The 27,548-nt window shown below is 45.9% G+C and overlaps 3 protein-coding genes and 1 long non-coding RNA gene across 5 annotated transcripts in view; 3 read left to right on the plus strand and 1 right to left on the minus strand.

Moving 5' to 3' along the window:
- SLCO2A1 (solute carrier organic anion transporter family member 2A1) overlaps positions 1-1,378 on the plus strand; it is a 61,067-nt gene extending 59,689 nt beyond the window's left edge. For both annotated transcript variants that reach the window (XM_079977275.1, XM_079977276.1), the window contains exon 14: positions 455-1,378. In XM_079977275.1, the coding sequence (XP_079833401.1) occupies positions 455-575 (121 nt within the window). In that variant the 3' untranslated portion in view covers positions 576-1,378. The remainder of the gene's footprint in view (positions 1-454) is intronic.
- Positions 1-27,548, plus strand: part of WDR53 (WD repeat domain 53) — a 374,347-nt gene that overhangs the window by 84,319 nt on the left and 262,480 nt on the right. The window lies entirely within an intron of this gene.
- Positions 1,379-26,878, minus strand: LOC307216777. The gene is made up of 4 exons (XR_013839304.1): positions 26,790-26,878; positions 20,798-21,066; positions 15,440-15,509; positions 1,379-1,546 (listed from the first exon to the last, which is right to left on the minus strand). It is a non-coding gene; the product is annotated as an uncharacterized lncRNA (long non-coding RNA).
- RAB6B (RAB6B, member RAS oncogene family) overlaps positions 18,848-27,548 on the plus strand; it is a 57,516-nt gene continuing 48,815 nt past the window's right edge. The window contains exon 1 of the mRNA XM_079977324.1: positions 18,848-19,234. Within this exon, the coding sequence (XP_079833450.1) occupies positions 19,165-19,234 (70 nt within the window). The 5' untranslated portion in view covers positions 18,848-19,164. The remainder of the gene's footprint in view (positions 19,235-27,548) is intronic.

Consider the following 27,548-nt stretch of genomic DNA (forward strand, 5'->3'; position numbering starts at 1 on the left):
GACATCTGCAAACCTGCCCAAGCAAAAGTAATTTTTAAAAAGGCACACCCCCCCACACACACACAAAATGGGGAACTTGACTTCAGCATAGAGAAAGCACAGATTGAATGCGCTTCATTGGACAGCCCCAGTCAGCTATTCACTTTTGTTGGTGCTTAAAGGGCGAAGATGTGCAACTCCCCACCTCGCTCCTGCCCTCCACACACCCAATGCCAGAAACTTCCTTTTCATGCAACTGCATGCATGTGTGAATTTGTCTGAAGTTTTCTAGAATCCAACTTAGCAGTCTGGGTACTTAGTCTACTAAGGCCCTATTACAATTCCACTTGCGTCCCTGAGGACTCAGTCTGTTTCTGGGTGTCTTTCTAAAACAGAAGGTTGCTTTCATCTCAAGGTCTGTTCCATTCAAGTTTCACTGTGTCCGCCTCCTGCTTCTCTTTTCTCTTTGGCACAGATACCTAGGCCTCCAAGTGGGTTACAAAATCATTGGCATCCTTTTCTTAACCGTAATCGGCTGGAGGGTGACGAAGAACAAGGAATACAACGTGCAAGACAAAGCTGCTGGCCTAGTATAGCGCCGCAACCAGACCCATCTCTATGGCCGTTTAGTTCCATGCCTGTATTTACTAACAATACTCGGCCTTTGTGCCTTTTGTTTTTTTAAAGTAAAAATAAAACTGTAAGGGAACCATTTCATATTAGCAGCTGGACTTTTAGAACTCTGCATTATCAGCATCTGCCGTGGGTAGCTCAGCTTAAAGGGACACGTTGTCAAATGAAGAACAAACAGGACTCTCAGTGACCAAGCACCTAATCAGTGTTAAAAAGAGCCAGTGCTGCCGGCTAACCTTTTCAAGAGGCAGCTGCCTTGAAAATCTTCCCAGGCCTCGGAAAGAAAAAGGGGCAGCCAGCAAATTACAGCGAGGGAAGCCATCTTTGGGATTGAGAGTACGCACTCTGCAGCCCCCGTGACAGGCTCAACATGTGGAGAATTCTTCTGAGGAGATAGGTCAGATGGGTTGGAGGAAAAGCAAGCAGGTCCTTTGGATGGGAATGGAACACAAAAACTGATGAAGTCGAGAGAACTGTGTAAATAGCATTTGAAGTTGGTGAGGAGCGACCATTTCTGTTTGCCGGCGGCTCCCTGTATGGACCGACTCCAGCAAACATGTTACGTTATGCCAGGATTGACCAAGGTATGGAACAAGGAGGAGGGGCGGGGATTATAACTCTGCTTGGGCCAGCCCACTTTCGTGCCTTCTCTCTTCTCCCCTCTCCTCCATTACACAGGTAGAGTGGACGTAAATTCCACTCAATGTATAAAGTTAGTTGTTGTGATATATATATTGAATTTTTAAATAAAATCAACTTCCCCCGATTTCTTCACGCTTTTTATTGATCTCTATTTATTTGTGTATGTGTTTGAAGGAGTAGACTCCTAGTGTTCTCCTTGCCTCCAGGCCTTTCCGTTGCCATAGTGATGCCACGTCTGATCTTGGGATACATGGAATGGAGCTTATCAAAATTTTCATTCAGCGAATCCTCTCTAAAACAGATTGGCTTGTTTCAAATACAGGAAATTGCATCATATCTGATGATGGAAGTACCTTAGTTTCTTTATTTTTAAAATGAAAACACCTTGTGTTTCATTACTTTGCCCTCCAAAAAGGGGGAGAGGGGAGAATTTGTTTACATTTTTAAGGCTCAAACAAACCAACATCTTTAACATCTCTGATTTATGGTAGATTAGGTATATTGAAATTTAGCCATTATAAACCAAAGTACCACTGGGTGGCACTATAACCTTTTTAGCTCACAGGTCTACCCTGTGAGATAATGTTCAAGAGGCACTGTAAGATGCAAGGCATTGCAGTGGAAGGCGGGGAGTTGTGTTGCCACTGGTCTCCTCCCTCCCTGCCAGGACACAGGCCCAGATCTGAGGGAGGAGGTATCAGTGACATACCTTTCCTCAGGCACCAAAAGGTCTCAGGCCAACCCTGCTTACATGGGAGTCAGCCCCACTGAACACACCTCTGAGTAAACTTGTGTAATAGGTAAAGGTAAAGGGACCCCTGACCATTAGGTCCAGTCATGGCCGACTCTGGGGTTGCGGTTCTCATCTCGCTTTATTGGCCAAGGGAGCCGGCATACAGCTTCTGGGTCATGTGGCCGGCATGACTAAGCCGCTTCTGGCGAACCAAAGCAGCACATGGAAACGCCATTTACCTTCCTGCCGGAGCGGTACCTATTTATCTACTTGGCACTTTGATGTGCTTTTGAACTGCTAGGTTGGCAGGAGCAGGGACTGAGCAATGGGAGCTCACCCCTGCTGAATTTGCAGTGTCCCAAGCACAGCGGAATGATGAGGAGTACGTGCCACATACTCTATATTACTTTATTTACACTTCAAAGCTGGTAGATTACAGAAAAACATCTTGCCTCTGCCGGAGCAGAGAAAGCATCCTCTCTCCTCTAAAGCACGGAGAGAACTCTAGTGAAAAACAGGAAACCAGTGTACGTCACATCCAGTCTCCTTTCCCGTGGGAAACCCAACAGCACAGACTGTGGAATGTAAACACCTGTCTCGTGACAAGCACTTCGCTGCACAGTGAAGAGAGCAGAAACCAACATCCTCCCCCTTTCTGTGAACATCACTGGGCAGCGTGTTCGTACAATATCAGTACAAACCCAACTTCTGCACATAGGTACAGTGTTGATCCCTTGATACAATCTTGGACAATACATCAGCAGGAATTTCATTACCTGGCATATAGGACACCGTTACGAGTCCCTTCTGAATACGTTCCCTAGCATGTTGCAACTTCAATTGCAAGTGCTTCGTGCTTTGCTTACAACCTTCAGAATTCAGCAAAGCCAAACATGCTTTGTTGTCCTGGTAAACCTGGATTGGACATTTGACAGGAATTTTCATGTCTTTGCACAATTGTAACAACCATTCACAATCTTTAAGTGAATAAGACAGTGCATTCAGTTCAGCTTCACAAGTACTTAAGCTAACTGTTGTTTGCTTCTTGCATGACCAATCAAATAGACCCTGATTGTACATATAGCAAACTCCAGACGTACTTTTCCTGTCTGTAGTGTCACTTCCAAAACTTGCATCTGCAAATATCTCAAGACCACCAGACTTCTGATTGTTAAATCTCAGTCTGTAATGCATAGTGCCTTTCAAATACCGCGCTATGCGTTTCAGAGCTTTCCAATCCTTAACAGTAGGATTGTTGACTTGTCTGCTTAGCAAATTACAGCTAACAGCAATGTCTGGTCTTGAACATCTGGCAATGAAGTTTAGCTTGCCTAGCACACTTCTGTACAGTGTAGTGTCAGAAAATGCTTCTTCAGTGTCATCTACCTGATAACCTGTTGTCATCGGTGTGTCTACAGGGTTAGCATCCATCAGGTTTAGTTTGCCTAACACATCAGCAATTTTCCGTGACTGGTGTACTAGAATGTTACCATCTTGATCTCTTTCTATTTCCAGAGATAGGTAGTTGTTTACCTCACCAAGATCTTTCATGTCAAAGTGTTCTTTCAGTTGAGCTAGGGCGTTATTGTACATTGTGACATCATCCCAAAAGAATAATAAATCATCAACATAAAACAAACAATACAATTTCTTTTGCCCCTCCTCTTTGACAAATACACATGGATCAGCTTTCCCTTGCTGAAAACCTAGAGAAAACAATACTTCAGTGAGTTTTGTGTGCCAACACCGTGCACTTTGTTTGAGACCATAAAGGGACTTTTTCAGAGCACAAACAAATCCCTGTTTTACCTGTACGCCATCAGGTGGAAGCATATAAAGTGATTCATCTAGAGATCCGTACAGAAAAGCTGTATTCACATCATGGTGACTAATGTGTAGATTCTCCTCTGCAGCTAGCTTGAGCATAAGCCTAATGCTCTCATACCTCACTGTGGGTGAGTAGGTCTCGTGATAGTCTTCACCTGGTACCCGTGCAAAACCTCTGGCTACCAATCTGGCTTTGTGTCTGACTACCTTGCCATTTTGATCAGTCTTCGCTTTGAAGACCCATTTGCTTCCAAGCAGTTTCATTCCTGGAACTACTGGAACAAGGTCCCATGTTTTGTTCCTTTCCAAGGAATCAAGCTCAGCCTTCATGGCATTTAACCATGGCTCAGCTTCCTTTGAATCCAAATCCTGGATTTCTTGGAAACTTGAAGGTTCAAATACCTTCTTGGAGCTTTTAACAGCTGTTACTGCTATCTTGGCAAACTCATCAGCAAATCTCTTTGGAGGTCTGCCTTTTGTTGCTCTTTGTGACCTGCGAATTAGCCTTAGGTCTTCAACACTCTCCTCTTCCTTCTTAGGAGAAAAGTGACCTATTGTGAACAATGGTTCCTCCAATTCTTGATCAGAGCTTTCAGAGGGTCGCATAGAGGCTTTCGCACTCTTGAAATCCTCTGAATCACCCGATTCAGTTTCAGACTCAGAATCAGAACCTTCATCAGTGGGTGTGGGTTGCTGTGGCTGCTTTTGACTATCCTCAGTCTCATCACTGTCATCAGGATAACATTGGAAAATTCCCACATTCTCCCCCCACTTGGCATTGTACTCAACACTTCTTGTGAGCTTAATTGTCTTAGAGTCAGTCATCATTATTCTGTAAGACCCTTTCTGATAACCTAGAAAGATACCATGCAAACCACGCTTGTCTAACTTGGAGTTTTGTGGTGAGTGAACCCACATGTCAGAACCAAAAATTTTCATGTGTTTGATGTATGGTTTCTTGCCAAACATCTTCTCATAGGGGGTACAACCAATCGCTGAAGATAACCTGCGATTATAACTGTAAACAAAACACGAGAGAGATTCGGCCCAATAACTCCCTGGAAGATTGGCATCATGCAGCAAGGTTTTTAACCCTTGAAGTAATGTTTGATTTGCCCTCTCGCAAAGTCCATTCTGCCATGGCGAGCGAGGACTAGACAAATCGTGTTGAATTCCTTTCTCAGACAGAAAAGCTTCAAACTGCTGAGAAGTGAATTCCCCCCCGCGATCAGTGAAAAGAATTTTTATCTTCTTATCATGCACATTTTCCAACCAAGCACAGAATTCCTTGAACCTTGGAAAAGCCTCTGATTTCTGCTTGAGATTGTACACATGAATATACCTGGAAAATGCATCAATGAGAACCATGAAGTACCTGTTTCCACCCAAAGAGGGCGCTAGTGGTCCAACCAAATCAGCATGAACAATTTGGTATGGTTCTGTAGCTTGCCTACTAGACACCTTACCTTTTGCAGCCATTTTCACCTTGTTTGCTGCGCATGCCTTGCACTTCATGTGGTACCTGCAGGGTTTAATAGTCATACCTTCAACCAAGGCAGGCATTTTAGATACTGCCTCAAAATTCAAATGACCAAATTTTCGGTGAAAATCGTGAATACATTCTGCATGCAAACTTTTGTTAGAACCTGCAATGCAACAAGTTTCATCCTGCACAACATCATCATAATACCAAACATACAAACGATCAACATATTCAGCATGCAATACATAATCATTTTTCTTTGTGATGATGCACCTTTTGTTCTTAAAGGAAACGTCAATTTTCTGCTCATTCAGCTGTCCAACGCTGAGCAGATTATGTTTGGCATCTGGTACGTAAAGCACATCCTGTATCGATAAGTCCAAACTGTGAAGAACAGTTCCGTAGCCTTTACTGGGGATTGTGTGGTCATCCGCCTGGTGAATCGCACCTTCCTACTGTGTAAAAGACACGAACAGTCGCTTATCGTTGCACATGTGGTGCAACGAAGAAAGATCTAGACGTCTTCTGGACCTTTGCAACCTTTGGAGTGAAGCGTGAGACCATTGCCTTGTGCTGCGTTGTCCTGGACACCGGACCTATGCCTTTGCTCTGGCCTTTTCCACGCGATGAGCTTCCGCTGCGCTGCTCTGTCTTGGCCCTGGGATATCTGCATTCCCTCTTCATATGGCCTAGACGTCCACACGAGTAGCATTTCACTGCCTTCAAAGCTTTGGCGCCATCTGGTGGTTCCACTGCACTCTGGGATGACGTCTGTGAAGACTCCCCCTTACCCATGCAGCTATCACCCTGGCTGTCTGCTTCATTCTGAATCATGGCAGTATCACAGGCTACTCTGAGCTGAGCATGTGGCTGATTGGCATCAGATTCCCCATTTGCATCAGCCAGCCTTCTGCAGCTAGCCATCATGACTCTGGCATTAGCCTTCTGCGTCATCTCTGCTGCTTTAAATCAAGCTGCTTTATACAAGCTGCGTCTCTGCTGCTTCAAGCCTGATTCCAAAGGCAAGTTCAAAAGTGCTTTCTCTCTGCTGCCTTAAATCAAGCTGCGTCACTGTTTTCTGCAGCTGCTTTATTCCAAAAGCACTTTTAAAAGTTACTTTCGGTTTCCCCCAGCATAGGAGCTTGTTCCTTTGAGCCTTTGCCTGTGCCCGGCAAAATGGCCATAAAAGTTCAGAGTCCAGCCATAAAGCCATTAATTAGAAGCTGGCAGGCTGCCCGGAGCATGAGCACATACCTCATCAATCATCTTGACGGCAGATACCGTCCGATCCGTCCCTCTGCATTCCGATCCTTTTGCCGGCATTCAGATGACTGCATCTTTCTTCTGGGCCCCATAACCAGGGATGTTTAATTTGCAGTGTCCCAAGCACAGTGGAATGATGAGGAGTACGTGCCACATACTCTATATTACTTTATTTACACTTCAAAGCTGGTAGATTACAGAAAAACATCTTGCCCCTGCCGGAGCAGAGAAAGCATCCTCTCTCCTCTGAAGCATGGAGAGAACTCTAGTGAAAAACAGGAAACCAGTGTACGTCACATCCAGTCTCCTTTCCCGTGGGAAAGCCCAACAGCACAGACTGTGGAATGTAAACACATGTCTCGTGACAAGCACTTCGCTGCACAGTGAAGAGAGCAGAAACCAACAACCCCGTGGCAGGGATTCAAACCTCCAACCTTCTGATCGGCAAGTCCTAGGCTCTGTGGTTTAACCCACAGCGCCACCTGCTTCCCTCTAACTTGTGTAATACTGCACTGTTAATGCCTTTTGTAAAACAGAAAATGCTTGGGTGAAAAGACAGGTGTTTGTGGGCTGGGAACCTTGGCTTAGAGCAGCCTTTGCCAATCTGGCCCCCTCCAGATGTTTTAGACTACAATTCCCATCAGCCCCTGCCAGCATGGCTCTTACATGAGCTCAGCTGCAATCCCTGAGAACAAAAGGGTGGGAGAAAGAGAGCAGTGTCTTCTCTCCATTCTTGTACATTGAATTCCTCTGGCAAATTAGTATGAAAACTGTGTTTTCCTCAAAAGAGGGATAGTTGTGCTTCCACCATCCTGTTGTTCTCTCCCACAAGCCTGCAGTTCAATCTACTCAGTTTAACAAGATCACGTATCACTGCCTTGATACTTAAGCCACCCTGGGTTCTGTTTTGATGAAGGTTTGACTGACGCCCAGGGCAATAAACGGACCTGTGAGAAGACCTTGCCTGAAGTTGTGTAATTCAGGTCAGCAGAGTGCAGTTGTCTCCCTCCAGTGGCTAGTTTGCATATATTGCTGTGGATTGGTGTTGGGAGCATGTGAAGTTGCCTTGTACGGAGTCAGCTCATTGGTCCATTCTAGACTAATACTGCCCACTAATACTTGCTCCAAGTCATGACTTCAACCCCTGCTTCAAATCTGATCCAAATATTGATTGGAGAGTGAACAGGACAGGGTGAACGGAATCAACAGGTGACTGCTAGAGAACATCTTAATGGCCCGGGAAGGTATCTCCTTAGTGGGCCACTTCTCTGCAATTTCTCTAACAATCATCACAAAATAGTTTTACCTGGTAGTTTACTGGGAATACTTTTACTGGGTAGTTTGAGTCATTTTGGCAAAACTGCCCATCTGTCTGTTCTCTTTCTCCTCCTGCTCCTCTGCATCCAATGCACTCTCACCCCTGGCTTGAGAAGTACACACAACTTTAAGCACAATTAATATCTATCCTGTTGTTTCTTAAGGGTGCATTTCATAGCAAGCAAAGCTGGGGACAGGCTGCCACCATTTTCACATCATTGGTGGGTAGGTCAGGGGTGGTGGACATACTGCTCAGGGCCCATCAACCCTGGCTGGGGTTCTGATGAAATCCCCCCCCCCCAAGCTGCTATTTGCAGCATGAGGGAAGCCTCCATTGGTACCATGACTGAGGTGGCGAGGAGAGAGTTAAACTCTCCCTGCCCACCTCCTGCAGGCCCAATGTTGCTCAGACTCTTCATTCATAGACTTAACATTTTGTCCTGTTTGTGCCCTTGTATGAGAAAGTTTTATAAGCTGGCATGTTCCTATTGACCAGACAGTTAGTGTGTGTAGGGGACAGTTGGTGTGGACAGAGAGAGGTTTCTTTTCCCTTTCTCATAACTCTAGAATCTGGCGACATCCAATGATGTTGAAAGAATGGTTGAAAGAATGAGGACAGACAAAAGGAAGTACTTCTTCACACAAACACCTAGTTCATCTATGGAATTCACCTAGTTCATCTATGGAATTCGCTCCCACAGGGTGTAATGAATGGTCACCAACTTGAGACAACTTTGAAAGAATAAACCAATTCCTAGAGGACAATGCTGTCAAGAGCACTAGCCATGATATGGCTATGTCCCACTGCTGGAGGCAATCAGTCTCTGAATACCAGTTGCCGGGAAATGACAAGGGGAGCAAATGCTGTTGCACTCAGGTCCTGCTTGTGGTTTCTCATAGGATCTGTTTTCCAGATGAGAACAAGATACTGGACAAGTTGGGGGTTTGGCCTGATCCCGTAGGGCTCTTCTTGTGCTCTTGTGACAGTGTTTAGGCTATGCAGTTGGTGGCCCCCTTTATCCTCAGAGCCTCCTCTGTCTGATTTGATGAGGGCCTAGAAGACAAGGTGCCAAAGACTGGTTGCTGGAGGTCTGGGTTCAAGAGCCACCCATCCCACCCATTTTCAGGCTGCCTATAGAAATTCACACCACAGTTAACATCTAAGATAATCTTTTCTGTATCCTTAGAATGTGAGAGCCTGGAACTGAACGACCTTTGAGCAACTTCCAGCCCTATATGCATGGCCATGACTGATTGGCCTCTCCTTTCAAGCTCTAGCAGATGCCATTGCCCTTCTTCACATCCCAAAGGCAAAGTTTTGCTTACTCAGAGTCACAAGAGCTTTTTAGGCATATATTTATAACCAGTCAATCATAGCAACTCACTTAACCTTCTTTGCATTTACTCGTCTCCTTATGATTTTTGCCAGCTGTTTCTTTCCCCCATGAGCACCCGCTATTATTATGGTTTGGGTTGTTTTGGGGGGGGGTTTTGCCACAGAGCAATAGGAATAAAATTGCAGAGGAAACTGAGCATCAGCCAGTAGCTCATTTCCAACTGCGATTTGTTTCCAGGTGCATTTGGCTGGCTGGCTGGCTGGTTGGGTTTCTAAGCCTTTTAGGAAAGCAAATTTCACAAACCTGTTATTGGGAGGATCCGTGATGAATCCAAATTATGTAGGCTGGAACTTAAGGGAGGACTAAGGAGCCTGTGGCTCTCCAGATGATGCTAGACTACAGCTCCCATCATCCTTGACTGTCAGCAGTGGGTGTGAGGAGGTCAGCAGTCAATCACACAGCATCAGTGAAATTAACTCTCTATTCAAGGAAACCAGGTTGACTCCAAAGGCTGGGCCCAGTGAACACAGCAACTTGTCCTGGTAGATCTTGCTCCTATGGGGCAGTTGTGGGGACTGAAATTCACACCTTCCCATAGCTCTCTTCCCCCAGATCCTTCCCAAGCAATCTGAGACGCCATTGCCATGCCTGTCTCTGCACCCAACTCTTCATAACTCTTCTGGTTTTGGGAGACCAGGGGAGGGGGGAACTAGTCACAGCAGGAAGGGGAGACACCCCAGCTTCTTCACCAGCCTGACTAGTGAAGAAGAGACTCCACTTCTGCCTCTGATTCTGGGATTGCTCTTTGTCATGGCCGCTCACTGCTCACTACACCCTGTTACCTCTCCAGCTTCCGATGCCTCTTCCTCCCAGTCTTCTCCCTCTGACCACTCATCATTGTCCCACCACCAATCCCCTGGCTCTGAGTCTTCATCCCTTGGGAGTTCCTCAGCTGGTGCCTCTCAACACTCCTCTGCATCCAGCCAGTCTATGACATTGACCATGGGCCCTGCTGGCTGGGGGCTGATGGGAGATGGAGTCCAATAACACCTAAAGACCACTGTGTTGGCTACTGCTGACCAAGAGGCCCACAGGTCCCCTATCCTTTATTTGGGGGAAGTCATGACAGTTGCACTGTACATAGCCTATAAAAGTTTCTAGCCCAGGTATGCCCTGAAAATACAAGGTCTAGGTGTGGAGAGGAGAGTCTGCTACCTTGAGGCTTCACATAGAAAGGAAGAGCCCCTCAACTGTAACTTCTTCCATCATTGCTATAGTGAAAAGGAAAAGCCACAGCTATTCAAAATTTTGTTATGTGCTTAGGAGGGTCTGTCTGGATGATCCACTTAGATCCCTTCCAGGAATGTGATCCCGTATCAAGTGAGGGTTAGAATCTAGAAGAAGAGGCTGCTGAGCTAGTCAGACAATATTTTTTTGGTAAGATAATAGCCTTAGCCGACCACACCAGTGTTCTCATCAGCTCCCCAAACAATGGCCTATTTTGCAATAGCTACAACTAAGGGATGGGGCTCTCCTGGAAAGCAGGTAGGCATTTTCCGCACTCCATTCGCCTGACTGGATGCCACAGCACATAGGATCAATAACAACAGACCGGGATGGTGGTGGTTTGTGAGAGTGGCTGATGCTGAAGCCTGGAGATCAATTTTTGCCAAATCTGGGCTGCTGCATCTCTTAGATGCAGGGTTTTCAGGCAGATCAGGCAAGACCTTAAATTGCTTGAAAAATATGCTTGCTAAACACGTACTGCTAAATATTACAAATCTAGCAAGCAGACACTAGCTCATTCATCAGTCTGATGGACCTAGATCTTACTTGGTAACTACTTGAGGTTTTTAAAAGTACTTTTACTTTGAGGCAGGCCTGGTTACTTGGGACATGGCAATTTGGTGAGCTAAAAATTATTTAGTGCTTTTTCCCAGGGGGAACTCAAGGGTATGCAGTACCAGCCCCTCATTTTTTGTTGTTAAAAAGTGTGGCGCGTACTGTAACAATTTTATGGTGAGAACCGGCACCTATTTTTCTAGGGAAAAAAGCACTGTTTAGGACTTCACAAGCCGTTTTAACTTTAAATTATGGTGATATAGTCCTTTTGGAGTGCTGGTTTTAGTGAGTTTTAAAACTGCAAGTGGAACCTGCTTTGAGGGGTTTTTTAAAAACAACAACAGCAATCAAGCAATGTAGGCATTTTATGAAATAAATAAATTAAAGGCACTTAGGTCTTGTGTGGAGCTCAGAATCTAGCAGTCTGGGTTCTGCGAAGTATACTGTAATTTAGTTTGTAGAGGAACTGGCTTCCCAATAAAACGCTGCTTTGTGATTTTACAAGCTTTGCTCATGGGCAGCTTGGTTGAGATAGTAAGGAATACTGGAGGTTTCCTTAGCACAGATCAGACTATCTAGCCCAGTACTGGCAATGCAGCAGTTATCTGGGGTCTTCGGCCTGTCTCATTCCCATCACCTGACACCTGGCCCTTTTTAAATGGAGATGCCAGGAACTAAACCTGGGAATATCTATATGCAAAGCATATTCTCTTTCAGTAAGCCGTGACCCCCTCCAGCCCCCTCCCAGATTTATTCCTATCTAGGAAACTTCAATGAAGAACAAAGCCAAAATCGGGAAATCATATTTCAAAGTGGGAGGATGGAAAGATCAGCCTTTAAAATTAGAAGTCGGTCATTCAGGGTTGGAAGGAAGGTTCTGGTCTGAATTAACATCCAGCTCCCAGCTTTGCTATAGTAGATGGCTTTCGAAAAGCAAAGTCATGATACTGCAACCTCACATTCTCATCTGAATAATAATACTGCCCTCTGTCCTTGACAAGGACTGCTATGAGCACTAATAAAGTGAATTAAAGCACTCTCCCTTTTTACTGATGAAAATGCACTCTCCAAGAGCTCGACGCCATTGCTTCCTTCGCAGGGTCATTCCTGAGTGCTTCTTCGACAAACATTAGAACCAACTGATCAGGGGGTATAAAAAGTGATGCATTGGCTGGCCCAATACATTTCGGCACCACAAAATGGCGCCCCAACTTCCTGCCAAGGAAGAAGGAGTGACGAAATAACACCAGGAACAAGGGGGAAATAAAGATCTACCATATATTTCTCTCCATAAGACACACTTTTTTCCTCCTAAAAAGTAAGGGGAAATGTCTGTGCGTCTTATGGAGTGAATGTGTGGTCGATCGCTGGCTCCCTTTCTGGCCCCGCCTCTTGCCCAGGCCTCCATTGTTGAATGTTCTGCAGATGGAGGTTGTTTGTTTTCCCAGAGACATGTGACTGGATGATTAGATTATCTGTCTGGAAACTGTAGAAACAGCTCCCTTTCCTTTCCTAAAGAAGCTGCAGAACTCTGAGTTGAACCCCATAAAAACAGGATTTTTTCCCTTTGCAAAGCTCAACAACTTTGAGCTGATCCTCAAAAAAGGGGATTTTCCCCTTTCCTCCTCTAAAAACTAGGTGCATCTTATGGTCAGGTGCATCTTGTGGAGCGAAAAATACGGTAAATCCAGGATCTGCTGTCCTTGTGGTGAATGTGTGGCAGAAGCAAGGGGCTGGGGACTGACTCAGGGAAGGAGACCAGCAATGTATGGGGTTTGGTGCTGCTCATGAAGCAGGAGCCAGAAAGAAGAAAAGAGGATGGGTCAGAGCAGCCAGAGGTGGAGGTGCAGAATGTGTCAGACGCAGAAGAAGAGGCTGTTCAGATGAGGTGTGAATCCCCACCATTGATTGCCCTGTCTCCTAGAACCAAGTGGCGCTTGAAGATGGAAGAACAGTGATGGCTTCTGTGTAGAAGCCTCAGGTTACATGTGCAAACCCCATCAGATGAAGGTTCATAAGCTGGGAGGGGGGGGCGGGGAGCATGGTCCCACTGTTGCTGCAACTGCTTCACAGGGCACAGACCTGGGAACAGCTGCCTAGACCTGGATGCTAGAAGCATATGCGTCTGCGATACCATAGGAGCTGCTGTAAGTAAGTGCATTTAACAATAAAGAATTGCTATCAGACCCTTCCTTGGCTGGAGGGTGCTCAGCACATGCAAGCATTCGCTTGATCTCTTGAACCGAGTCTCTTGTTTTATTTGCTGTGATTTAACGGAATTGTTTTTAACCACATATTTTAATTGTGGATGTTTATATGGTACCATTTTATTGCACATTTTCAATTAAGTATTTTAATAATGTTGTGTAACTGGTTTTTTGTATTCTGTAAACTGCTCAGAAGCCTCTTTTCGCATCAATTGTATGTTTGTGTAAATATATATGTCCCCCTCTAAAGCCATCTAAGCCAGGGACCAGCATCATATCTTGTGGCAGTGTATTCCACAAGTTCACTATGCACTGTGTGAAGTATTTTCTCTGTGGAACCACAAGGTCCCCATTGCAATACTGGCCACCCTATTTTCAATCACTTTCCTAATAATCCCTCACACAGAAATGGACTTCGTCACCATTGCAACATGTGACATTTTCACTGAGTTATACACAACCCAAAATATTGCCAATATATGCTGGGAGTGTTTTACTACAATGAGCATCATTTTGCTTATATATGAACCTCATTTGCCCTTGTGTTTGGCAGGATAGTTTTAGGCAGGGACAGGGAACCTGTGGCTCTCCAGATGTTGCTGGACTACCATTGGCTGGCTGGAATTGAGAGTCCAATAACCTTTGGAAGGGCATAGGTTCCAGTGCTTTTAGAGATCTTCATGGACCACTTGGGTTTACTCTATCCAGAATAACTTGTGGCGGAACACAGTTTAGCAGCTTCACTGCTCACCCTAGTGCCCAGCCTCAGATCATTTATGAAAAAATAGCACCAGCTGCAATATAAATCTCTACTTCCTTTGCATCACCTTTCTCCCCACCCCCGTTGCCTTCACTTTTCACACTTTGGTTAGCGGCTTTGTTAAAACCTCAAAAGGAGCCCCTGGTATCAAATCCCTGCCAAATATGTTTCTTCACACTCTCAGACGATTCTGATTGGTGAGTCAGGGGCAATTTTCCATTTGGTGAAGCAATGCTGAGGCCTCTTCACTGTTCAGCAAAGCTTGTTCTTCAGTATGTGCAATGATTCTAACTTTAATAAAGCTTTTTCACCAGTTAGCCCAGAACATACTTTAGATTAAGGATCAAACTATTCATGCTTTACAAACAGCATGCTTACAGCTTGGGTTTTTTTAAAGAGAGCTCTGATGGGAGCAAAGAAATGATATGCCTGTTAGGGCCCAACTGCATGCAGTGTTATTTACACTTTTGCTTTGAAGGAGAAGCAGCCACACAGCGTCCTGATCCATCACCATGCTTCTTATCTGTATGTGAACCCTACATCAGTTTTCAGCCAATAATCTCCCCCAAAGGTGATATGGTCTGGGACTAACTTCTGTTATGAAACCAGAAGTAGGCTCCCAGTCAGGACTGAGAGCACGTTAAAAACCTTCCACTCCTTTGGAAAGGAGGCCAATTTTATTTGTGGAGGAAAGCTATGTGGAGCAAAGCCCGCTGGAAACCAGTTCTGGTCCCTGTACAAGTCTGATGGAAACTTACGGTCCTGTATTAAACATGGGTGCCACTCTAAATTTTCAGTGCCAATGCAACAATCCCTTGAAGATATAGGAGGAGACCAACGTATGTGTACACATGAAGCGTCATGCCAAATGTCAGCTCAGTACCAGAAGCTCCAGCTCCTAATCACTCTAATCTTTATCCTATCTCTATGCTGGAAACAAAAGAAAACTGGGAGCGGCACTCCCTCCCCACTTTTATGACCATGCTTCCAGACACATTTTCACCATTTGCTAGGCATCTTACTAGTAAATACATATATAATTCACAAAGAGCACAAAACTTGAGGAAGCTCCTGGATCTATTTCAGAAGATGATCTGGCACTCATGAAATGAGATTGTGGTCTGAATATTTGGGGGTAAGGAGAAGGACCTAATGGTGCAGACTTAAGCCACTGAACATTTCTCCTTAGTTCATCACTCAAGTCACTTTCAATCATACTGATCAAAGCATATGACAAAATGCTGGAAAGAGTCTTTTGCTGGCTGAGGATAAGATCACCTAAAATTAAGGTTACCAGATTTTTTTTCAATGAATCCGGGGACACTTTTCAACCTACTAAATAGATGGATTTTGTCAGGGGACCGATTTGTAAATCCGGGGACTTCCCTGGGAAACGGGGACATCTGGTAACCTTACCTAAAATATGCATTTTCCTTTACAATCTATCATTGTGTTATTGTTTTCAAAGTATATTTCTTCCTGGAGCCTGCAGGAAACAAACAAAGAAAGCAAGCAAGCATATATTTGTGCTTTCCCTATGATGCCAGAGCCCTTAGGGATCTTCAAGCAGCATAGACAAGCCCATTTAGCTTTCTCTTCAAGTGGGGAAACTGTGTGGCAAACACTGTTGCACTCCAGGCTCGGTCAGTCCTGGGCAATGTGGCCAATGGGCAGGGCTGACAAGAATCAAAGTCCAAAAACAGCATCTGGAAGGCTGCAGGTTCCCCAGTCTGGCCTGACAGTAAGCCTAAAACCAAATGGATGAACTGTGCATGATCCAGAATAATGTTTTATATTAATCTGTTGCCCAAGTTTCACCACGAGATATAGAACAAACAACGATATCATTATTCAATTGAAAATGGTGCATGCAACCAGGATTCTTTGTAAGGATGAGATATGCCATGAAGACACTTACTGGTTGCTGTAAGGTGTGCAGGAGATGGGAAGAGGTTTTGAGTTCCCCATCCTACCCTTTTCCTGGCAACCTTACAGCCTTTGCTTTGCTAAGTCCTGGCAGAATCCTAAGAAGGGGGGACAGGAAACACCTGTGGCTTATTGGGTGACACCTTTTGGGGTGCTCTTCTGGGGTTATGACAATAGTGACACCCCTTTACCGTTTGTTTATTTTGCTTTTATTGGGTTGTGTTTGACTGATGGACACTCCTTGGTGAGAGGGAGGCATTCCTTTAGGAAGGGTCTAGGTGATTTCTAATATATCTTCTTATGCTTAAATTAGGGGAAGGCAACCAAGGTTCAAGAGGCTTCTATCCTAGAATGAACCCTTATAGGACTAGTGGATGAGTGAGTGTGGATTCGCTTATTGTCGGATTCTGTGATTGGGGGTTGCTAGTATTGCATGGGAAGAAAAGAATAATTCTGGCAGTTACAGGACGGGGAAATACAGAGTGAGTAGGGAATTATAATAGAAGATGGACAGTTGTTTGTTAGCTAGCCCTTTCTCTTTCTGTGATTTTGGGGTACCTGGTCATTCTGCTACTGTGCCCACCAGCCAGGATGTCTCATTGCATTGCCAAATCAGTTCACAAGAAGTCCTTGCCCAGCCATGATTATTATTTTTAACCTGTTTGGGATTTTCTTATTCTGTATTTTATAATTGATGTTTTTATGGATTGCAAGCCACCTCGAATCCCAACTTGGGAGAAAGGCAGGATAGAAATATATTAAATAAATACAATACAATACCAAAATTTTATAAATACAGTTCATAATCATAAGCAATACATAATGAAGTCATGCTAAGCAGCAATGACAAATTATACACCATTTCATTCAGGCAATGAACTCCACAGCCCCTGCAAAATGCAGAGTCTCATAATAGACTTACATTGGGTACAGCTATAAAATGCACTACCTATCTAACAAAAACAGCCTTGAGGAAAATGAGGGGAGAGGAAAATCATCAGCAGGATATCTAAAGGGCAGAAATAGTGCACAAGTGTCTAAACTCTGCACAGAATTAGCTCATAATTCCACCCCACCAAAAATGACAGTTCCTTCCCTCCCAGCTCTCAGCTTTCCTTTCCTCTTTTTATTTTTAATATTTATTATTTATTGAATATATATACCGCCCTATACCTGGAGGTCTCAGGGTGGTTCCAGCCTCTCACCCTGAGAGATCTCCACTTTCCTGTCTTTCACTCAAGGTCCTCCCACTACCTCTTTGCCCCTTCCATGAGGATGTAGATCTTGGGCCCTGATGGCATCCCAGAAATGAAGACACCAAAGGGGTAAAATGCAGTATGTAGTTCTTTGTCCACCCTGCCCTGTCAACACAGAAGATGGTTAGAAACATTACTTAGTGGCCTTATAAATAACCAGACCATTGGTCTATCTAGATCAGTATTATCTTTTGGTCTTCAACTAGTGGGTCAGGTAAAGGACGCCCAGTGAAAGGCGACTATAGGGTAGTGGGTCTGGTCCCTGGTGGGTCACAACAGGAGCACTCCTACCATGCTAAAGGAAAATGTAAATGGACCCCTGACCATTAGGTCCAGTCACGGAGAACCAGTGTGGTGTAGTAGTTAAGAGCAGTAGACTTGTAATCTGGGGAACAGGGTTCACGTCTCTGTTCCTCCATATGCAGCTGCTGGGTGACCTTGGGCTAGTCAAACTTCTCTGAAGTCTCTCAGCCCCACTCACCTCACAGAATGTTTGTTGTGGGGGAGGAAGGGAAAGAAGAATGTTAGCCGCTTTGAGACTCCTTCGGGTAGTGATAAAGCGGGATATCAAATCCAAACTCTTCTTCTCTTCTTCTGGGGTTGCGGCACTCATCTCGCTTTACTGGCCGAGGGAGCCGGCGTACAGCGTCCTGTGGCCAGCATGACTAAGCCGCTTATGGTGAACCAGAGCAGTGCTTGGAAACGCCATTTACCTTCCCGCCAGAGTGGTACCTATTTATCTACTTGCACTCTGACGTGCTTTCGAATTGCTAGGTTGGCAGGAGCTAATATACCATGCTAATATACAGTAAAAGATTAAGAAATGCATGTTTGGGTTGAAAGTGGGTGCTGGGTCTGAAAAGTTTGAAGATACCTGATCTGCACCAGCTGCCCTCCAGACCTTGCCAAACTACTGGTCCCATCATTCCTCACCATTGGCTGATAGGATTTTGGGCAACATCTGGAGGACCCCCTGTTGGGCACCCTTGCGTGGCTCTGACTGGCAGAAGCAGCTCTCCAGGATTCCCAACCTCTACCTGCAGACGCCAGGGACTGAAGCAGGGATCATCTGCATGCAAAGCAGGTGCTGGGTCGCCCCTGAGCGAAGGCCCTTTCAAGAAAGGCAGCCGTCTAAAGCCCCCTTGTGAGTGGCGGGAATCCCTGCGAAGGATTTGTAGGAATCAAAGCGCAGCAAACCTAGCGGGAGGTTGCAATTCCGGATTAATGGACGTGGATTGCAAGGGGATGATCTCATCATCCGTCTCAGCCCAATTGCTTGCACCCCCCCGCCCCCCCGCAGAGACACACTTGTGGCTTCCTTTCCACCTGCTCAGCCCCAGCAGGTGCCGGTGGGGAGTGCGTGGGAGGGGGTGGGGAGGAGAAACACCTGCTGGGCGTGAGGCAGCGGCGGGGACGTAGTCGTGTGCTGGGCCCCGACGAGGGAGGTGCAGCAGGTGCCCCCGCCGCCGCCTCCTCCACACCGGCGCGGGCCCGCCCCCTCCAGACGGGCCCGCCCCTCCAGCAAGCTCGTCTTGGTACGTCCCCACCCGCGCCGCTCGCTCGCTCGCTCTCTCTCTCTCTCTCTCCTGCAGCACCGCATTGGCTTGCTGGCTGCTCCAGCATGACATCAGAGTAGCCGGGAAAGGGGCAGAGCGCAGGCGCCGCCGCGGACGGGAGAGGCGAGGCAGGGCGACAGCCGACAGGGGCAGAGCTGGCTCCGGCATCTCCAGTAGCAGCATTGGCAGCAGCAGCGCTGCTTCTCCGCCGTGGACGCGCGCCCTTGCCCGGCCACCGACGCAGGCTGCTCCCCGCTCGGGCGGCTCCCCCTCTGCAGAGCGCCCCGATCGCAGCCTGCCAGACGGGCCAAGGCGACCGGTCTCCCCGAGCCGACGGAGCCGCCTGCAGCCGCGCCCGCTTGCCCCCCGCCTCCGCCCTGCCCTCTCCCCGGAGCTAGGCACCATGTCCGCGGGAGGAGACTTCGGCAACCCGCTGAGGAAATTCAAGCTGGTCTTCCTCGGGGAGCAAAGCGGTGAGTGGGAGCCGTCGGGCGCGGCGCCCTTCCTGGCCAAAGGGTGTGGGCGGCGGCGGCGGCGCCGGGTGCTGCGGCAGGTGCTGCTCGCGAAGCCCTTGGCCGCGAGGGGGAAGCGGCGGCGGAGCCTCCGGAGCGACGCCCCGCGCTCCGCAATGGACTCGAGGTGCCCGCGCTGCCTCTTGCATTGCGGCAACTTCTGCCGGCGGGAGCGCTTCTGTCGCTGGGCGCCCGCCCGCCCGCCCGCCTCCCCCCACCCTTTCCCGGCTTCGCCGTCTGATCTGTGGGGCCGGGTGGGTGAGAACGCCGCTCTTGGGTGGTGCGGAGGGAGAGGATGCCCACGGAGAGGTGGGGTGGGCAAGGAGAGCCTTCTAGCCCAGGAATTGCTGCCTGCGGTATAGGAGGAGAAAACGGGAAGATCAAAGTGGCGCTGGAATGAACAGCGCGGAGCAGCTTTAGATCGCATGGTGTGGATTCCTTTTTGGAGAACCGGGTCTCTTCCCCCGCCCTTGCTAGAGATACAAGGAGACGATAATGTGCCCTTTTTTCGACGGAGGGGGGGGGGACCACCACCTTTGGAAAATAGATGATGGGTAAGTAGCCAGCCCAGGGCTATCTGAAGATGTGTTCTCTCTTCTCTCTCCCTGCCCACCCTGCAAACAGGCAAATTCCTAACGAGGCGATTTTTTTCTGTCCCCCCCCCCCGCCCCCGGGAAGGATTTGCGCAAATAAAACGAGGCCCGGGAGAGAAGACACACCCTGCTGCTGGCCAAGACTCTGAGTCTTCCCCTCCCCCCCCTTCCTTCCTATTAAAACCCAGTGGCTAGATAGATACCTGCCCAGGCTCTGAAGGCAGAGCCAATAGCCAGCACCACCTGGAGATGCTCTCTCCCAGCTTTCCATTTCTGGCCCCCATCCCTTCATCGGCCCAGAGGTCCCCAGCTAGCTCAGATGGGAGGAGAGTGGCCAGAACCCCTTCTGCATGTGTGATCCATCTGCCTGGTCCAATTTGCAAACCCAAGGGGGAACAGAGGGGCAGCCTCAACCTCCAGGATCTGTTTTGCTTTACTTTCCTAGGCATTTCATGGACTCGACTTTAAGTCTCTTACAATATTATAGCTTACAATAAAAAAAGGATATAGCAGTTCACAATGAACATTCTACTCCTCCTCTCTCCCCTTGCCCAATTCAGAATCTGAATTTCACCTCTGGGATGTGTGAAATCTTGGCGTGCCTCTGAACATATACAGCCCTGCTCTTCATCACATCAAAGATCCACCTGTTCAGGCATCTCACTTCCCATAGGGTAGACTAGTGTCGGGTGCTTCTGGGAAGAGCATCAGAAGGCCCCTCCCACTATTTGCCCTCCTGGCAAATGACATATTGCCTATGAACCTGATGTGCCTCCCCAACTCCTCTGCTGCTGCTGGGTAGCCACATACATGACCCTGTGTTTGGGGAGCAAACTTTAAGAATATATGAAGAGCTTGCTGAACTAGACCAGTCACCCAGATGGCTACGGGAAGCCCCAAGCAGTGCACGGGCACAATAGCACTCACTCACCTGTGGTAGCAACTAGTATACCTAGCAACTGGTTTTCAGAGGCATACTGCCTCACACAGTGGAGGTACAACCATTGTGGTGAGTAGCTGTTGATAGCCTCCTCTCCCATTAATTTGTGTAATCCTTTTCTAAAGCCATACAGATTGGTAGCCATCAGTGCCTCATGTGGGTGTGAGTTCCATAGTTTAACAATGCTCTGAGTGAAGAAATGCTTTCTCTTCTCTGTCTTGAATTTTCCAGCATTCAGCTTCATTGGATGTTCAAGGGTTCTAGTATTATGAGAGAGGGAGAAAAACATTTTTCTATCCACTTTGACCCTACAGCGCACAGAGAGAACTTCTATCACATCTCCTTTTACTTACCTTTCCTCTAAACCAAAAAGTCCCAAACATTGCAACCGTTTCCTCATAGAAGTCTCACTCAGAAGTTTTTGGAGAGGTATCTTGTCAAAAGCTTTTAGAAAGTCCAAGTAACCTATGTCAACTAGATCACCTCTATCAATATGCTGGTTAACACTCTCAAAGAACTTTAAGAGTTCTATCTTGTGATAGGACTTAGGCTTGCAGAAGCCATGTTTGCTGTACTTCAGCAAAGCTTGTTCTTCTATACTTTCTCCATTTTACGTGGGACGGCCTGTAATTTCCAGGAGGCTCCCGGATCTCTTTTTGAAAAGTGGTGTTACATTGGGTACTTTCCAGTTTGGGGGTATGAAGACTGATTGAAGGACACCTCCTTTTTTTTTTTTTTTTGTTAGAAGTTTTGAGCTCTTTGAGAACTCTCAGGTGCCATCCGGACCTGGCGACTTGTCAGTTTCTATTTTGTCTTAGGCCTAGACTTCCCCTCTAATCACTACTATCTGCCCCGCAGTTCCTAACACATGGTATATTTCCTGATCTGTAGCATACACTCTAACTGAGCTTCCAATACTGTGTTACTCCCAAGTAATTTGGCCCTCTTGACTTTGCCTTTCAGCTTCCTTACCTGTCCCCTCATTGGGGGTTGTTTCATGTTCTGAAGTCAAATGTGACCATGTTGGATTTCCTTGGCATGTATGTTTAGTTTAATAGCACTATGGACACTGCTCCCAACTGGCTCAATAACTCTTATTATCTCACATCAGGCCCTGGGTGCCACTCAAGATTTGGTTCAGGGTCATTGCCCCTCTGGTTGGTTCTGTGACCAATTGTTCTAGGACACAATCATTTAGGGTTTCTAGAAATGTTATCTCTTTCTCATGACTGGAACACATATGTAAACTATCTATGTGAGGGTAGTTGAAGTCACCCATAACTACAACATTCCCTCTTTTGGATACTTCCTTGATACCATTTCAATATCTCCCTGAGCATTTTGATCAGGGGGATGAAAGCACATACCAGTACTAAATTACTTTTGGGCTCCTGTATCACCACCCACAATGACTCTGTGCAGGAAAATGCCCCTTTTGGCATACAGAGCTACACCATCTATAGACTCTATATCTGGAGATAACCATGTCCCACTGGTTCTCTTCATTTCACTCTATTTCCATTATGCTCGCTATGTTGATTCCATCCTCTAAAACCAAGCATTCCCAGTTCACCATCTTGGCTGAGAGACTTCTAGCTTTAGCTCCCTTCAGATGTCTTTGGCATTTTCGTGTGACCTGTGGTTCTTTGGCCTCCCTGAATTGCTATCTGAGGCAGCTGCACTCAAAATGCTTAGTTCTTCACCTCCCCCGTTTAAATTTTTATCAGTTTTCCAGTCTTGATCCCGGGGGGAGACTGGTTCTGAACTGGACCCTCTTCAGCACCTGCTAACTTTCTATCTGAGAGGGCATGGTTTCAAGGAAGTTTGAGTTCCACAGCTTGCCACTCTTTCAGAGGCTTAATCAGGCAAGTGGTGTGGTAGGCCGATTCATTCTTAGTTCCATCCCATTGAACCTTTCCCTTTTGAAATTTAGTACACTAATGTTCATCTTCTTGATCAAATGCTTTTAAACCATTGCTTCCTATTTGTGTGTCTTTGTTAGGTGTCCACATCAGGAGCTCTTTCCATTAGTGCATATCTCTAATGAATATGCTGTTGTAACATTTTTTCCTTGGAACAAATACCTACCTAAACTCATTGACACCATGCTGTAATCCCCTTGCAGCCCCCAAATCTATGATTATGTCATGAGGCACTTAAGTAGACTTGAAACTGGCTTATATTTGTAGTGCAGAAATGGCCAGACCACTTCCTACTCTTCCAAATCAAGCTAATGTCCCTGGCATCTCTTGAGAATTGAGAAGGATCACTCCTTCTATACATGTGCTGGCCTTCTGCCAATATTATGTCCTTCCAAATGTTTTGGATTTTATTTCCCAGCACTTTGCTGGTTGAGGCTGATGGGAGCTGTAGTCACAAAATCTGGAGGACCCCAGACTTGCAGAGGCTGACTCATGCTGATTTATTTAAATAGATGCATATTTTAACATCTTGGTTTATCTTCATGGAAGAAGAAAAAAAATCACTAAGCCATTCCTAGTTTGATTTTCTCTTGTCTCTCCCATCTTTCAAAGAAGATATGAATGGGACAGTACAGTATACCTTTTCCTTCAAACAATCTTTTAAGCTTGTCAGACAATTGCAGGATGGCTTTCTTTCAAATACATTCCTCGTAAGGCTGCCATACCTTTTTCTGGGCTTGCTCCTTGTGCCATTAATAGCAGCTGGTATGAAGGTGAAGAAACCTTCTCTGCAGCTTGGTCTCTATGTCTCTTTGCCTGCTAGATTCCTGCTGCTGATAAAAAGCACAGAAGCAAGCTCAGTAAAAACCACCCCATTGAGTTGCTTGCCATGTCCTCTTGAAGGTTAGTTCAAAAGTTCTTTTTAAAAAAGCAATAAAAGTGGAAAGACACTCTTTTAAAAATGGACTATTTTTCTAGGTCAGGGATGGCTAATCTGTGGTCCTCTCAGATGCTGCTGGAGTTTAGTTCTCTTCAATCCTGACCATTGGCTCTGCTGGGCTGATAGGGGTTAGAATCCAGTATCACCTGGTGTTTCCCTCATCTCTCTTCTAGAGGAACCAAATAGTTAGTCCCTTGATTCTTCCAATCTATGTGGTTCCTCCTTTCACTCAGGAGCATATGCCTATGGATGGCATTGAAGGTCTTCATAGCAAGATAAAGTATCGGATATATTCAGGGGCCTCCATCTCAAGCTTAATCTTTGGAAGCCCATAAGCATGCAGCAGACATGAAGCTTAAAGCACAATGCAACAGGCAGATGCAACAGTCAGAGAAGACAGATAAGGGAGGAGAAAGCCAAAGCCTTTTTTTGCCCTGAGGACAGGTAATGGTGCTGTGAAACTGGGAGTGGGAGGCAGGGAAATAATCACAGATGGAAAAAATTGATCAGCTGAAAGTTCTTTTTTGATCAATAATATAAAACCAGCACAATTGTCTGAAACGCAGCTGCCTGTTTGGTGCCAAGGTCATTTGGTTTCTCTTCTCTGCAATGTGGTTTTTACGCAATGCATTCAAAATGCAATTTGAATTGCACAGTTCTCTGTGAACCACCCCCACTGCTAGCCATCTAGAAGGGGAAGTGCTTGCTGGTCCACATATTGGCAGGACACCCTGAGGCTTTCTTGACTGAGGCAAGAATCAGGCACAAAGGGATGGGTCTCTCCTGGTCAGGTCCCTGAGGCAGGTTAATGTATGATGGGGTGGAGAACAGGTGACCCGTGTTGTTGGACTCCAGTTCCCATCAGCCCCTGCCAGCATGGCCAGTGATGAGTGTTGTAGTCCAGTACTATCTAGAGGACCACAAGTTCTTCTTTACTGATGTATGGCATTATCCCCTGCTCCAGTAGATAGCGTGAAATGCTTCACTAACTAGGAACAAAGACTCCACACTTTCCCTATAGATGTGGTGCAAAGCGTGTGCACATACCCTTAGAAATGCTCACTTTGAGCATCCTTTTGTTTAAGTCACACACAGCGAGGTGGATTCCCTGTTTTCCAGAGTGGATTTTTTGCAAGCATGTTTGTGTTTTGTTTTCAACCAGCTTTCCCCAAGCTGGTGCCCTCTACCAGTCCAGGCCAGTGTGGACAACTGTCAGGGATAATGGGAATTATAGCCTGGTCACCTGGAGAGTATCAAGTTGGGGAAGATTGCCTTAGACTAGGCATCCCCAAACTCAACCCTCCAGCTGTTTTGGGACTACAACTCCCATCATCCCTAGCTAACAGGACCAGTGGTCAGGGATGGTGGGAATTGTAGTCCAAAAACAGCTGGAGGGCCGAGTTTGAGGATGCCTGCCCTAGACCTTTAGCATTTGCAAAGCTGCATTTATTTATACAGTAAGATGTGTAGCCTGTGATCTCTTTTATTACCAGCCTGCATGCTTGCATGTTCAAGTATCACCAAGTGCTCTTTAGTGGTTCCTTGACAAACCATCTTATTCACCTAGAAGGAATTGTTGCTGTTTGATCCAGGCCACTGGCTAACTGCCATATGGCTAAGTCCTATACCCACTTGCCTGGAAACAAGCCCCATTGAACTCGGTGAGGCCCACTTCTGAATAGACATGTATAGCAATGTGTAGAAAGTAACAAAATGTTTGTAGCTCGTTAGATAATACTGACCAAAGCAACTAGGCTATTTGAGTTGACTGTGCCTCCCAGTATCGGTAACCTTCGCAATGAACTGTTATTGATTGGAATATTAAGTGAGGGTTGATTAAAGCACTAAGAAGCCTCATTTCACACTCTTAGTTCCTCCCACCCAGTCTTATTTATAGTTGCTTCCATGCAGGTGACTCCTTGGTTCTATGTACTGTTCAGAGAGGAATTAATATAAAAATGGTGGGTAAGATGCTAAACTTTTATATAACCATGTATATGCCCTAGCATGGGAAGTGGGGCTCAGGTTTTCAAAATGATTCTGAAAATTGAGTCTTTGCATGCACAGCACAGAGCTATTTATTAGGGTTGTGATGATTGTGACATCTCAAGTTTTGGACCATTCCTTATAAAAAAAAACTGGATTGTAGTGTGTGTTGGTGTGTTGTGCCTGAGCAGGATGCTTGGCAGGGCTTGATAACAAAGGCAACAAAGCAGGAAGATGGATTATTAGCAAGTTTGTGTATTTTCTGGAAGGAAGAAGTATGATAGCCCTAAAGAAAAGAGAAAAGGGTTCCAACCTTCAGAAATGGCTGGCAATAGGACATGCTTGTGCTGTATATATTCCAAAAGCTTTTTTTGCACTGTATGGCTGTTGGGGATGATGACTCTCCTGAGGAGTGATGGTGGTGGAAGTCTGACCCCACAGACAAAAATACTCCTAGCCTGCCTCTCTCAGAGGTATGTGCAGCAGATACACTTTGGCTTTATACTCAACATGCTGAGCCAGCTTTCGGTCTGAGGTAAAGTGGCCTGTCATGTATCACCTCTTACAAAAATGCGCTGCCTCAGGCATATTTGGCCACCACAGTAGCCTGGGAGTTGGCCTTTGTCTTGGTGCCCAATGGAGTGCCGCTCCAGGAAATTATTACTTCAGTTTCTATACCACCCTTCACCTGAAGATCACAGGGTGGTTTACAATATGAAAACACAAAAATGCATACCATAATAATGAACAATAACAATAGCCTTCCACACACAGTTGAAAGGTGGCTTGTACAGGTGTGGGAGATCCAGGGCAAACAGAGGGTGAAAACTGGCCCCTGAAGTATTGGAAATCAAGGTAATTTGTGGTACTTACTTGCTGTGAGGTCAAAATTCAAACCTTTAGTTTAATCACCAAATTGTAGACTCACCAGATATATTTCTATGGTGAACTTTTACACAGCTGATTATTATATCCTGCAGCTTGATAATTTGTGTGTATAGTGCTGATTCTGAAGGGCTGCTCTTAGATTTTATTCATATTAAGACTTTAAGGCCTTTATTCTTTATGAAGTTGGCTTCCTATAACACTGGCTGCATACAAACAAAATATTGCTTAAGTTGTGGGGATTACTCACATGCTGTGGTATGGTTTTCTCTAGGGTTGAGTTCTGGGGGAAACAGTTCTTTTGAATTTCCCAGAGAAACTGGGTGTGCACTGGGTGCTGACTGGCTGATGCCTGTGACGTCACGGATCCACAAACTTGCTTAGTTTCTCACTGGACATAACAGTTCTGGAACTTGTGGGGCAAGGCAACAAATGGTACTCTTTAATTGCATAAAGGTATGGATTGTGTTTTAAGTTAGCTATACAAGGCAGAAAGCATTTGGGGGAGGAAGCAAGACTGACAAACAGATTTGCATTCGAGCACCTGGTAAAGACCTATGTCTGACAATTGCAAGCATAGCCTTGCTAGTGTCTGCTTGTAGCATGTTTCTATGGGAATATTGTTCAGTGATGAGGCATAGCATAGCTGCTAGAGGTGAATAGCTTGTACTGCAAATTCAGCAAATGTGACTAGAACTAGAACTGCAGTATGAAAAATAATATCCAAATGTGTCCTGGGATATTTATTGCATGTCATGATGATTTTCAGGGAAGGTGCTCAGGGTGTGTGAGGAGTTGGGAATTGTAAGCTGTCAAAACCATCTTGTGGCACTAATGCCATTCACTTTTTTTTTCTTTAGCGATTACCAGTGCGGAGAGAAAATGTCCTGTTAGCTTACTTTAAACTCAATTTGTTGATATAATCTTATAAGTCCAAGTGAAGAAAAGACACCCACCCACTCCCATTATTGTGAATTTTCCCCTCACCTCTGATTTGCCCCATGGTGAT

Source organism: Podarcis cretensis (genome assembly GCF_951804945.1).
Source record: "Podarcis cretensis genome assembly, chromosome: 5".
In the NCBI taxonomy this organism is placed as follows: Eukaryota; Metazoa; Chordata; class Lepidosauria; order Squamata; family Lacertidae; genus Podarcis; species Podarcis cretensis.